We start from the raw sequence: 14,128 nt of genomic DNA on the forward strand, positions 1-14,128 counted from the left end.
CAAATTGTTCAATGAGCAAAATCTTCAGCTTTCTTTAGGCACCAGGTGATTAAAGCTWAGGGAAATCACCAAGGCTGCTGCCTAGGAAGCTCAGCAGGCTATATGCTGTCACGGTACAGTTGTTGAAACTCAATACAATACACACATTGCTATCCAAAGCCCCATAAAATGATGTTTCCAAGAAAAACATTTGGCTTCTAAATAATATTGGTGTGTGGTTTWGAAAGTCATGGTGTAAACTGGCTTTGTAACAGTGGCAAAGCAAATAAAACCAAYTGTAATTTATGTCAAATTTTCAGTAGAATCAACTTGTTAAATTTCTGCCATTAGGTTTCTGTCCATATAATTTTATGRAAGCATGCACAGGCAGTAAATTACAAGGCATTCAGTATCGGTGGTCAGACAAGTTAAATATAAACATCTTCCAGTAAATGATGTGGCAAACATTCACTGAATAGTTAAATGACATCTAGTGATGTTATGGCAGTGGATTCCAGCTCTGTTACCTTCCACAGATTTAGTTGGAAAAGTACAGCATAACAAATATCATGGCACAAAAGTAACACTGCAAATAAAAAGAGGCTCTCCAAACCAAATGCTGAATCTTATTTCATATAATAAAATAGTGGGAGCTGTGCTAAATGTTGCAGAGTTTTTACAGTCAGGCATGGTTTGAAGTTGTACATGCAGAAGGTTTCAGAGGAATCTTTCTTGCCCATCTCTGTAGTGGAAGAGAGAGGACAAACTGCAGCTCTCCTTTTGTTTTTAAAAGGAAGATGTGTGCAAAAATAGTGAATTTGCAGGAAGAAAGCAAACCACGAGCTCAGACAAAACAGCTGTGATTTTCTTCAACAGATATTCACTGCCAAGGCAACAACAGGAACTTTCCTGGTGCAAATGTAGGGACTGACTCCATGGTCTAAAGAAGCACCTGCAGCTAAAGAGATGAAGATGTGTCCTGGATCATGTCTGGTGGGTGAAGCTGCTGTTTTATGGTGTACTAACTAAAACAGAATCCAATCCAACCACTTAATAACATGTATTTTCTATCAGGAACCAAAGTCCTGTTAAAGAAGGGGAGAAATTCCAGGCTGACTTTTTCTGCCTGCAAGCAATATGATTTTTAGATGAGACTGTACTTACTTAAAAGGTAATCATTCTGTTTCTCGTTTTTATTTTTCTGTGTTGGCAGAGATGCCACAGTCAAACACATTAGGATTTTTTTTTTCATGTAGCTAAATCACTAGAAAGAGCTTTCAAGCTTGAAACTTCCAGATGACCTTAATTTACTTGTCAGATAAAAGTGTCAAATGACAGACAGGTATAATTGGAAAATGTGGATTTGTTAAAAACTGACAGAGAGGCAGGTAAGGCAAAATGATGGAAATACTTATTTTTSCTTGAAGTGGTTCCTCAATAAAATCAAGAAAGACACAGTGCAGTGAACAGCACATATGTAAGCACACGAGTATGTACATACACAGACTTGGTACATGCAGGTAAAAGCTTCCACAAAAAACTATTTAGGCAGTGAGAAGACAGTAATCAGGGACTTTCAACACCTACAATTCTTACAGCATTTTGCTATTCTAAATTAAATTCCATATGTCTCTCAATCTYTCTATTCATCATTTCTCCAGTTTTCTCTTGAGATAAAGGTCAAGCTATAAACACTAACAGCTTTAATTGTTTCTGTTGTAAATGATCTTGAGTATTTTTTTCCTTCCTTATTTTTCCTGTGTATATTGAWCTACGACCCTGTCTTTCTCCTCAGAACTATTCTTGATTATGCAAGACAGAGAAAAACAACTATGACTGGTAGCAAAGTCAAGCAAGTCCCTGCAACCTCATTTCATCTCTGTGTGTGTACATATGAGACTACTGCATTTAATCACAGAAGTACATAGCTTTTTTTTTYCCCCAGAATCTCATTTGCTGGACAACATGGCCAGCATTCATAGAGATAAAATCAATATTTAGCTGTCTCTACACTGTCCAGGGCACTTCAACTTTATCATAAACCATGAGCAGTGCTAAGGGAGCTTAGCACCTCTCTAACTGGGCTGACTGCTTAGCTTGGTACCGTGTCTCATTCTCTCTACCTGTCTGCTCAATAAGTTCATTTTGACAGAATAAATAGTTTAAAAAATGAGTAACAGAGACAAGGAAAAGGGASAATTTATGGCTTATCCCAGCAGAGGTTTCAGTAGTACACTGTAATATTTGGGTGGAAAAACTCTTCAAGCACATTGTACCTGCAACTAGTGTGATTGGTCAAAGTGATGGCTTGATTTTAAAACTGCAGCATGGATCAGGTACCCACCCAGGAGCTTTTTATCCAGATAAACTCCTCACTGCCATTACTCTTCATGTCTAACTGAGTTTACGTGCTTGAAATGATACTTAAAGTTTCCAATTGCATTGTTCCAGCTTCCTTGCTTAACACCATCCCAGAAATCCTTCTGCATCCAGCTCTGCCCCTACAATTTACTCTTTACATCCATGCCCCGTCTCAGCTTCTCTCTGGGTTTTTCACCCAAATGTATAGATGAGGGGCTGCCCTTTCCATCCTCTCTGGGCTGAAGAGAAATATCCTGAGGTTTCCTCATTTCCTCATTGGGCAGACTGGAAGAAATGGTGCAGACGTTCTAGTCACAGTGCAAGAGGTTGAAAGACAGAGGGAATCTTTCAGCTCTGAGCAAATTTCTCCAAAATATTTTACAAGTTTGTGTATTTGGTGTAAAAGAGCTGGAAGCCCTAATGACAGCTCACTTCTCTCTCTTAGCTCCATCCTTTTGTTACTTCAGTTTGACATTTATCAAGCAGCAGACCCTCCAGCAGATTGAAAGATAAAAAAGTGACAGAAAGACAGCTAGACTGATAACAGTGAGTAGCTGTAGGACAGATAAGTGTGGACACTGGGAACTGGAGCTCTAATAGACAGGAACAGGCTGTCAGGTGCACTGTAAACAACAGTGCTTTTCAAGGCACTCTCAACAAAGGTGCTTAAGAACAACAGGCAAGAAAMACACAAAATCTCATTAGGGCAACCTTTACATTTAACAGGGGCTGCAGTTCCTGGGATGCAGTGAACYGATGGGCTCCAGTCAAGGGGGAAATGAGAAGGCAAAGGAAAGATGATCTGGAAAAGGGCTTTTAGAATGAAAARACAATGCTCTCACTAGCATAAGAATATAAAACTTATTGGTGTATATTCACTTGAAAAGCTTTCTTCCAAGTGTTTCCCCTAACATTCACTTCCTGGTCAGTGGAGAAATGGAAAGCCTGTGTAAGCAGTTTGAGATGTGAACGAGGATGTTGCTTTGGTTTATGAAATGCAGAGGAAAAGTGAAATCTCTGGGTTTTCTGGACACACACAGTCGTGCAACCAGACAGACCAAACCAAATGTGAAGAACAAATAGCTGAAAATATTAAACACAGCAAGGAAATACTTAAAGATTAAAATGAGTCATTCTTTGGTATCCAGAGCTGACTAATACTGAATGAACAGTAGAACGAGGCAGAGGTGGGGAGAGATCCAACAAAGTAGTTTCTAAATATGAGATATGTGTAATCTGATTTGTTTGTTTCAACAAGRAATTCAAGTCACAATTGTCAAAACATTAAGTGTAAATTAAAAAAAGTCATCTCCATTTTGCAACTCAATATATTTGTAAAAATCCTAGGGATGGCTTCTCTCTCATGGCATGATCCAGGGCATGTGCTTAAACCTGTACTGGAATCAATAATTCAGAGCCTTCTCTTGAGTTTGGAGTTCTGGAARGAACAGAGTCATATCTTGTGGCAAATCCAAAATTGCATGATTTTATGGATGTGGGAAGAGGGAGAAGAATGTGAAAATTCAGCAGGTCTAGCAATACGTGAAAGTCACCATCTGAGACTATGGTAAAGAAATTAAAGGTCTTGATTCATCAAGGTTGGGTTTCAGCCAGTTGTTTTTTCAGTCTTCAACTTTATAAAACACCTAATCAGGTATTCMATTAGCATTTCTGAAATGTTTAGGGTTTTATGTTAGTAATTTGAAATATACAAAGTCTACATTGCTTTTGGATTAAATATCATCATGTGCTCACATTTATCACTCTGTTCAGCCCAAGCACAAGCGTACACTGCATAAATGCTACTTTGTCCCTTAGGTCCCTTCCAGAACAAGCCAAACATTTCATTTTGAGATTATTTTTTCCTAATGATGGGAAGGCTGACAAGGAAAATACCCTTGGTTTTAGAACAAGCCCTGCTTTGTCATGAGAACTGCCTAAAAGTTGTAAATTGTTTTATATTTTACAAATTCCTCTGGGCAGAAGGACCACTGAGGTAATATTGCAAAAAAACCCACTTCTCTAGGGGAAAAAAAAGGCTTTGAAGCATTATTTAAAAAAACCCAACAAAGCAATAAAACCAACCAACCAAAGAAAATATTCTATAAGCTAGCTAAAAAAGAGGAGGAAAAAAACAGTGAGGGTAACAATCAGAAACTAAAGCATATTTGCCCTAGGAATTCTTTTTTTTTTTTATTGTCAGAACACTTTTTTTTTTTTGCCTGTTAGGAAGGAGTTTTTTTGTTTGTGGTGAMTCGGATAGCTGGTAATTCTGACAGAAAAAAAACAGGAGCTACAAGTGAGGTTTATGCTCCAATTTAGAGCCCCAGCAGTGGCACCTGTGTGTGTGCTGGAGTGTATGAAAACCTGCCAGATATGCTCAGAGTGTTTTGTCTGTCAGGTGCTGAAACAGAGACTGAATAAAACAGCAACAAGAAACGCAGTCACAAGTGGTGGTTATTGTGCTTTGGAAACGTTTTACATTTCCCAGCTGCAGCCTCTGAGCTCTAACAGGGGGAGAAATGCCTGTTAGCATCCATTCATGCATCCCTGCTTCCTTGAAGAGAATTTTTCTGACTAACCCAGGTAAATACATTTTCTATCACAAAGAAAAGACATATTTTACTCGTTTGGTTGCTCCACTTGTTTCGTCTATGCAGCAGGGAGAAGAGTTCAACAAAATTCTCCCTAAGCCATGACTGCCTCAGCCTATGGGTCAGCAAGTGAGGGAAGTGAGGGTGCTTCTCAAAAAACACACCAGCATTAATAATTATCTTTTTACATTGGTGCTGCAGATTTGACCTTCTTTCTCCCTCATGCACCACCTGTAGTTATCCCACCAAAATGTCTTTGTGTTCCTAGTGATGGTGTATCTATTTTATCCCTTGTAACTGAAGTGACACAGGTAGTGTTTCACCCAGTATGTCAGAGAAGGCAGGACAACACTGCCAAGGACAGTGTGTTTCAGGACACTGATCTACACATCTCTCAGCTGATGAACCACTAATTTTTTATAATTAGTCTATTACTTTAAAGAAAAGTAATTTTTGATTGCTTGCTTAACTACTATCTATTAACAAATTCTGTCAATATTCAAGCAGGGTAAATGGCATAACCTTGGATGTTTACTGGCAATTGGTCTGAGAATTCTTCTGTAACATAAAATTGGCAGAGAGCTGAGGGATATTACAAGCGAAGGCAAATTGATGAGGATTTTATCAAACACATGACTTAAAAATATTTTTTGTTATTTTCATGTGAGGTTGTTTCATRTTGGTTGATAAATTTTCTGTTGACAACACAGACTTTTAAAATACTCTATTCTTCCTAGCCTTCTCATGAAAAATGTTAATCCTGAGTTAATTAAAATCCATCTAACTGAAAGTCCACACAAAGTAATTGCWAAAGTGGAATTTTCACCATGTAACTTGTTTCTAATGAGCAGGTATGGAGGGAACTGCATAGTCTGTCTTGGCCAAATACTATTTGTTATCTTTCAGAATAACTGAGAAAAAAGAAAAAATCAGCAAATTTTCAGYTGAGCTGCACACTGCCAGACTAGTGAATGATGAAGAGAGATTCCTACACAGCTGGACTAGGACTGGTTTGTAAGACAGATGCAGGCCAGCAAGGGCCAATTAACATTCATTACTGTATTGACAGAACCAAGCAGCCCAAACCTCAACACAACTCTCCCAAACCTGTCTGTGTAAATGTCAGTCAGTATCTTGAAATACTAACAAAAACATCGCTATATTCTGTCATTCAGCYGTGCGAAACAATGTGTGGATTTGGGTGCCAGTGCTTCGAACTTACAAGTAAAAGAAAACAGAATTATTGGGAGGTTAGGTGTGTTAGGTCTGTTTATGATATCGTAATCAGATTTATTTTTCCAGTTTATTTCAGTATCAACTTCAGCTCTGATGCTCTGYTTTGAAAAGGATGTTAAAATTACCCTCACCACACAGCCCAAGGGCCAGCTGCATCAGTGCACTGAGAAGGAGAGATGGGGTTAGGATGGAGTGAGGGGAATGTCACTCCCAGGAGATTCCCTCAATACCAATGAGGGAAATGTCACTGGAATCACAGCCTTCCTGATTTAGATGGGCTAGTGACATTTTCACAATGTGAAACATCAGAGAGGTTTTAAATACTATTTTCTTTTTGCAAGAATTAAGCCTCATATTTATTGCACCAGAAGATACAGATGAGATCTACTGAAATTCTTGAAAGCACCCAAGTGCTCAACTCTTATTCAAACCAATTGGCTTAAGTACCCAGAAAATTTTTTAAAGTACAATTAGGCATTAAGCACTTGGAAATCTATCCCTGATTGATTTTTGAAATAGAAGTTAAGAAGCAATGAAAGTGGAACACAAATCCCTGGGTGCTCTTGGAAGCACTTACATAGTTTTGAGTCTGTACATTAGCTTAAACAACTTGAATTCTAAAACACTAATGAAAAACATGGTACACATAATTGGCTAATTAAAGTAATTTAATTAATGAATGTTTTGGTGTTGTATCTACTGCACTAATTTTCTCTCAACACATGTAAATACCTTTTTCTATGTTTCTTTGAACGTGGAAGGCAACACATGACTTATATGTAAAATTGCTCAGAGCATGAACATCACACATGAAGCCTTTTGCATATTTTGTGGYATTAGGAAGGCTTCTTGCTTCTTACTGCCAAATTTAGTAGGTCTACTGGCTGATGGAAATGCATATAAAAGTTTTMATTTTTTATTTGTGGAGTTGGGGAGCACTGGGAGTACAGAGTGAAGAGCTCATCACTGGGAGCTTGTATGAAGCTGCTGGACTTAGGTAAAGCCTGACAAAGGGTATTTCCAGATGTCAAGAAGCAGGCCTTCTACCAGGAATGAAAAGGTCACAGAATCTGAAAGCATCTCAGCTTGGAAAGGACCCATAAAGAAATTTAATGGAAGAGAACATTCCTTCAGTTGTAGCATTGGGCTAACATTTCTATTTGTTGTTGTAAATCCAGAAGTGTGAGTCTGAGGCTTGTGTTTTATCACATAGCAGTGGTCATCTTGTGATAAGCAAATGTTATGGGTTCAGCCATTCAAACTCCCAGTGTCTCACTGGTTTAGAATTAGTTGCTACTTCTACTGTATTYATTTATTTTTTCCCTTCAGTGAAACTTACTTTCATCTCCAGTTTCAAATTCAAACTTCTGGCTATAGCCGCTGTATCCTGCTGCCGTCCTGACTCTGATATGAAATATATACTTGGTGGCTGGCTTGAGACCTGTGATGATAACACTTGGAGCCTTGGACCTTGTGGAGGAATAGCTGAGCTGCTCATGCTCCTGAGGGACAAAAGAGGGAAGAAATGATATCAAGTTGAGTTGAACAAACTTTGCAAATATGATATAACAGAACTGAAGCTCCATATTCTTCTCATGAATGTAAAATGTGTTTATAAAAGGAGGTGCAGGTATGGATTTCCATACTTTGATTCTGTGCTATAGTCAGAATGCATGATATGGCCTTGACTTTCAGATTTCAGTTTTTTGCCTTTAACCTTGCATACAGACATGTTTTTGTGACTTGGGTTAGTAACCAACCCAACTGCAGTCAAACCAGCATGGAATTAGTACAAGACTACATTCACAGAAGAATGGCAACTAGAATGGCAGCTCATTATATTTGTGCAATGGACAAAGTAGTAAGTCAGTAAACACTACCAAGCTGTAAAGCAAAGATGTGGGAGTATTCAAATACCCGCTACTCACTTCTACCCGCAGGTAGTGCCAAAATGCCGGCGCTATCCGTGGGTAGACCTGTGGGTAAAAGAAAATAGGAATTAACTTTTTCTTTAAAGCCTGTCAACTTCGAGCATGGCTCAACTGCTGAGCTCAGTGTCTCTCTCCAGGTAGCTGTAGTGTAGTCATGAAATCCACTTTGAGAACTTAAGAAGGAACACTCTGTGCAAAAGTCTCCTGTTAATCTCYGAGCAGTTGATCTTGGGCAGCTGCTGAGAATTCCTGACTTAACAGAGATCCCTGAGAATTATGTTCCTTGGGAATTACCACTGCAGCGTATGGAGACCAGACACATCGACTGCTGTGCATAAACTCAGTGCTGCTCACTAGATACGTCTTGGACAATGACGTGAGTGAGGATGACTTGGAAGAAGAACATTTATTCCCTGTCATTAGTTACTTGATAGATCAGTAATCTGTAATATTTTGTGTGGTGCCTTAAAGCTAGCTTTACTCCACTGGAGTAGGATTTGTCTCCAAACTGAGCAGGAAAGTCCTTGACATATGTTTAACATTCCAGCTGTGACACCCACAGGGCACCATTTAAGTTTATGATACCATGCAGCGACATTAGAGCAGGTATAAGTTACTTAAAAGGTGTTTCCAGCCTGTTCAGAAGGAAATCTAGTTCATAAAAGAGATATAACCAGGAGAAGAATAGGTTTCAGGTGSATTCTGTTGGACTCTTAACCTCTTCTGAGTAATATGCACATACATTTATACAAAACATGCTGAGTTAACTTCAGTCATGTGTAACAAATCACATTAGCAYAGGGCAGCAGGTGGGTCACTATCTCCCCAGTAGGAATACAAGGAGATGGCTGAGAAAACTACATTGAAAAATAAACACACGAAAGCAACCTAATGATTCTGTGAGGGAAGGAGCAGTAGGAAGGCAACAATGATCAATATCTAAAATAACTGCATTTAACTTGCACTTCAAATAGTGGAAATAATTTGAGCAACTATAGTAAGAGAAAGTATTGATTTTTTTTACAGTCTGTTACCAAAATTTGAAACTGTGAGGAGCATGTATTTAAATTGAAATAGTAGGATATACAATGTACATGTAATCTTTTGGATAGAGACTATAATTAATATATTATCTAATTTCTTCCTTAAATATAAGATTCCTCCCATTTACCTAAGTGTTGTAACTTCACTTTGAAAAGGTTAGTGGATTTTAGATATACTTTAAGGCATTTCACAAAATACTTATTTTCTTCTGACAGAAAGCCTACTTGTTTGAGTGACAGATTTTTTTTTTTTGTGATTAAGCTTATTCAACTTGAAAAATATCAGATATGTGAGGAAAAAAAAATGTAATAGGTTAATACTCAGGTTTGTAAGGGAACAGAGAACCTCTAYACATCCAGGGGAGTTTTCATATTATTTTATTGACATTTTACAAACACTCAGTCTGTCAGAAACTCTTAATTTCTATTTTGTACGTGCCATGTCCAGGGCATGCCATGTGTAGAGGGGACGTATAACTTAAAATGCAACTTATGAAGGGTATGCACACTTGGAGAAGACAAGACTTGAGTTTATTTAGTAATGAAGCTGCTGACCAGGGTAAATCCCTGCCCAAAGAGACCAAGTCGTACAACACAAGTTATCAGCCAGCTCAAAATCAGTCTAAGAGTGAGAGGAAAAAAGCCCCAAATGAACAAAMACCTGGATCTGCACTATCCTCAGACCACGTTGGATCATTGGTACAGCCCAATGTTTGTCATTTTGCCTGTTAAATACAACTTCAGTGCAAGAATGTGTTTATCCGCAACAGTCCAGGTAAAGACATGATTTCCAGTGAAGGAAAGATCCTGGAAATTCTCACTGCAGATGCAAAATGCTTGTTTTATACCAGCATGATTCCAAGTCATAGTGAGTCCTGTGTSCTCTGTCTGTCATGGTCCATAGATGGGCAGTGACTTTACACTCTGGAATACTCTGGACATTTTTATTTAGATTCTCCAACCTGTAAGATGAGGAAGAGACCAGCACCTAAGGAACTTCACTGTACAATGTAATAATTGCAAGCCRTTTCTTTTCCCCTTACTGCTTGAAATCAATTCCTAACATTTAATAATGTACTGCTTTTTCTGAATTGCTGGAGAGATTGCAGAAAAAACTGATGGAATTGTAACAAGAAATAGGGTGRTTCAGGGAAGGATGGAAATGGAAATTTTGTCAAAAAATCAGTGGAGATTCCCAAAAATCCAATGACAAGATTTACTCCCTGAAGCCTACAGAACAAGGCCAAGGGCAGTAAAAAAAATGGAATGACTTCTGAAAAAGAAACAGTCTGGGGTCTATTTATTATGTGTTATCCCAGGATTAGTGTTGCTTATGTGAAACACCAATTTGGGAACCACTGGCTCCTTACCCAGGGGTGGGGACAGACAGTTATCAGGCATAAATCACTATTTGTAGCTGGTCAAAGACAATGAGTGTGACAAGGGCTCTGATGTTAACGTTTAATCAACCAAATGCGTCCCTCTGTGGCTAACAGCAACCTCCTGARGTGCAGCCATCTCTGCCTCTCCCTTCTGGAAGGGATTTTGGGCACCTCCAGGGCTTCTCTGGCTTGTTGTTTCCTCAAGCCCTGAAGGGTCTGCCCTCTTCTCTCCATCYCCTCTCTTCTTTCTGCAGCCTATTATGCCACCCATCCCACAGACTGAAAAATGATGCCTGGGAGTACACAATCTTAAAAGTAATAGTGCTGTCATATGGCAAAGGGGGCAAGATTTGTTACTGCATGTGAAATAGTGGAAAGGGAACCTGTCACCTTGTTTGAGAACAAGTTTCAGAAGCTTGAGGAAAAGTTGCTCAAACTCAAGACAAAATGATTCATAGCTGTAAACTTCACATGGCTGGAATGTTTTCATTCATCAGCCTTTTCAGACTGGATTCATAAATAAGAGAATTCTCTGAAGAGTAGATGATTTGCCATTATTTCATTCTCTTGACAACTGATCTGCAGCCTACCTGGAAATGCAGAGCTTATCACAGAGATGCATGMGGGTGGCTCTCAAGGCTGGCCACTCCTTCTGCCATGATCTTTTCCAAGAAGGCTAAAGATGGACTTAGAACAAAAAAACACAATTCTAGTTTGCAGACAAATATGTGATGAGCTTTGTCTTATTCTTGCTGGAAACCACATGCACTCACTTTTACAGGGATTATGTGTTCAAAAAGTAAATTTTAGGCAGGACTTAGSTGTGCTTACTGGATGTTAGTGCATGCTTTTCTCAGATCCTGCTTTTATGTTGTGGTAATATACATAAATTCATCAATCTGCTTACCAYGCACCTTATTTTCCATCAAAAGTAAACATGATTGTGACTGCTAGAAGGAGCCTCAGCATGCTCTGTGATAGATCTCTGACCAGGATCAATGGGAAATGCCAAGGACTACATTTATTTTGTACTTCTTGATAACTACAGGGGGCTACTACAAAATCTGCAAAATAAAATGGAAGTTTCACTGATATGGCTGCATGTCCTGTGGCACATAAGAAATAAGATGATATAAAGTTGGCCTCTGTATGGTATGAACTGTGTATATTCAGTGTTCACAAGAAATAAAAGGGAAACAAGAAATGCTCTGATCCTTTAAATCAGTATCAGAGCTGCATTTGTGACTTTAAGATGGCACAGGACTCACAAGAAGCAGTTCTGGGAACACAGGGGCTGAAGGGTTAAACAAGAGTTAMAGCAGTCTATCTAATCTAATACACCCATATAACCACGAGACACAATCTGATACGAGGCAATTCATAACCCTTCCTCCGTAACCTACTGCAAATTTATCTTGGTGAAAATCTGTAATTAAAACATAAATCTAATCCAAATGCAAGCAATGCCAATGTTATTACACAATGTACTACTGAGTCTATGACTAGATATTCAAGTTAAACGGAATTCTATTATGAACTTTGAAAATGCTATCTCTGCTTCTAAGGAAATTGTATTTTTCTCATTGTTTGTGTGATTCTTCTTGTAAATGCACTCAGTTCAGATTATGAGGGACAGTGTTCACAAATCCACCACAGTTTGGTCTGTGCATGAACCGGAATACCTTTCAGAATCAAATTCCTGCAGCCATCTATGCCTGAGTATCTGCATCTCTATCTATCCTAATTTTYATACTTGGCTTTAGAATCAAGGCAATTTTTCATATGTAAAGAAAGAGACTGGCTGAATGCAGGGTACAATGGTGCTAATGGTCTAAGACTAGACAACCTAATTTAACAGAGTAGCAGGATCAGAGGATAAATATTAATGAAAAGCTTTCTGCTTTTGGAGTGCAGCAGSGTAGCATTCAATATCCAGATGTTCTATTATTGTGATGATTATTACCACTTTTCTCATACACTTAAAAGAAAGGGGATTCTCCCAACAACATTAACAATTGCAAATAAATATTTAAACTTGRACATGCCGCACCTGTGTGAACAAATTGCTCTCTAATTTTATCCACACCTTAGTGCAGAGGAAAACAGTACAAAAATAAAAACTTTGTGGAGTCATACAAGAAAAAATATTGATAAAGACTAATCAAAATGTGATGACCTTTGATCAGTTTAGACTCATATGGCAATCAAAGAGCTTACATTCTGATGTTATAGGTGAGAAAAAGATTACAAGATTAAAAAAAATATAAATCAATAGATGTAAAAGCTGAAATGCAGAACTTTGCTTCTAGTGCTGAAATAACATTTAAAAGATTACCAGTAAAGCACTGGCACTTTCAAGCATACAAGATTTGTCACCATCAATATTTGAGTGGCAAAAAGAGACATGGCTCTAATCAAAATAATCTCAGTCCTTATTTCAGCAATTAAAAAGGATAACCAAATATAATTTTCTATAATTTAGAATAGATAGTGGGAGCTATACTCTAATTCTAGCTTATTTAATGAATGAAAATGAAGGTGTTCAGCTCATTGAGTCTCASAAGCAACTGAAAAGTCTTCTTAAACTGACCCCAGGGAAAGGATTTTCCAAACCTTCTGCCAGCTAACACAGACTTACTGTGTACCTACAACTTCCAATGTGTTTGTGCAGAAAGAATCCAGGGAGAGTAGCTGAATTTACTATCAGCTGCTTGCAAACACATTTTCCAGTTTATATCTATYGTCCTGCAACATGAAAATTCTGTATTAAGCCACATAATCCTGCTTGGCCTTTCCAGAGCACTATTATTTAACTGAAAGAACTACTAATAGAGATTAAATCTGTATACCACAGGGACCAGGTCTTTATCCTGTACACTGAAGCACAATGTCAAAGCTGAATAAGTACCACATTAAACTAAAGAAGATTTGGAGTTTTCATGATTCAGACACTATAAATGTTTAAATAAAAGTACCAATCATAAAAAGGATTTTTTTTTATGAGACCATTTGGTCACATCTTTCCTCTTTCCTGGATACATCAGCTTGAGGAATACACACAATGTGACCTACAGAGGAAGCATCATTATTTTAAAGAATGACCATGATTCTGGAAGATACCAGTTTTTACTGATCATAGCTCGAGCTCACTGCGCAATGAAATCTCCAAATTCTTCCTTACTTTTCCCATGGAATCAACTAGGCTGGAATTCCATAGCCACATGCACTTCAATGCTGTGATGCACATTAGGATAACACAATAGCTAATTATTAGGTATAGTCATTAATTGATTCATCAGTTCAAATGGAATATATTAAAGACAAATAACATCAAACTGTGGAGTTTGCACTTACTCTCTAGGATCAATAAAAATAGAATCCCCACAGCTCTAATTAATGGAAATTGCCCCTGATTTATACAATCTATATTCCTCTCACAACTAATTTCCCCCCAAAAATTCTCAAAGAGTATTTTCTTTCTTTGCCATAAAATGTTTTCATAATACAACTTCTGAATGCTTGTCTCAAGTCATAGCTCCTTTCTCACCTTAACAGATTGTTGTAGATATGGATTAATTACACCTAAACCAATAAAATCAACT

The 14,128-nt window shown here is 38.0% G+C and overlaps 1 protein-coding gene across 2 annotated transcripts in view; it reads right to left on the reverse strand.

Moving 5' to 3' along the window:
• The window catches only part of LOC130588942 (ephrin type-A receptor 6-like), a 379,324-nt gene that overhangs the window by 95,455 nt on the left and 269,741 nt on the right, over positions 1-14,128 (reverse strand). Inside the window, exons 7-8 of one of the 2 annotated variants that reach the window (XM_057389986.1) lie at positions 8,099-8,146; positions 7,510-7,672 (exon numbers count right to left, since the gene is read on the reverse strand). In XM_057389986.1, coding sequence (XP_057245969.1) covers positions 7,510-7,672; positions 8,099-8,146 — 211 coding nt within the window. The remainder of the gene's footprint in view (positions 1-7,509; positions 7,673-8,098; positions 8,147-14,128) is intronic. The other variant, XM_057389987.1, reaches the window with a different exon arrangement.

The sequence above is a fragment of the Malurus melanocephalus genome, unplaced genomic scaffold (assembly GCF_030028575.1).
Source record: "Malurus melanocephalus ecotype Western Australia unplaced genomic scaffold, MMel_1.1 scaffold_21, whole genome shotgun sequence".
Taxonomy (NCBI): domain Eukaryota; kingdom Metazoa; phylum Chordata; class Aves; order Passeriformes; family Maluridae; genus Malurus; species Malurus melanocephalus.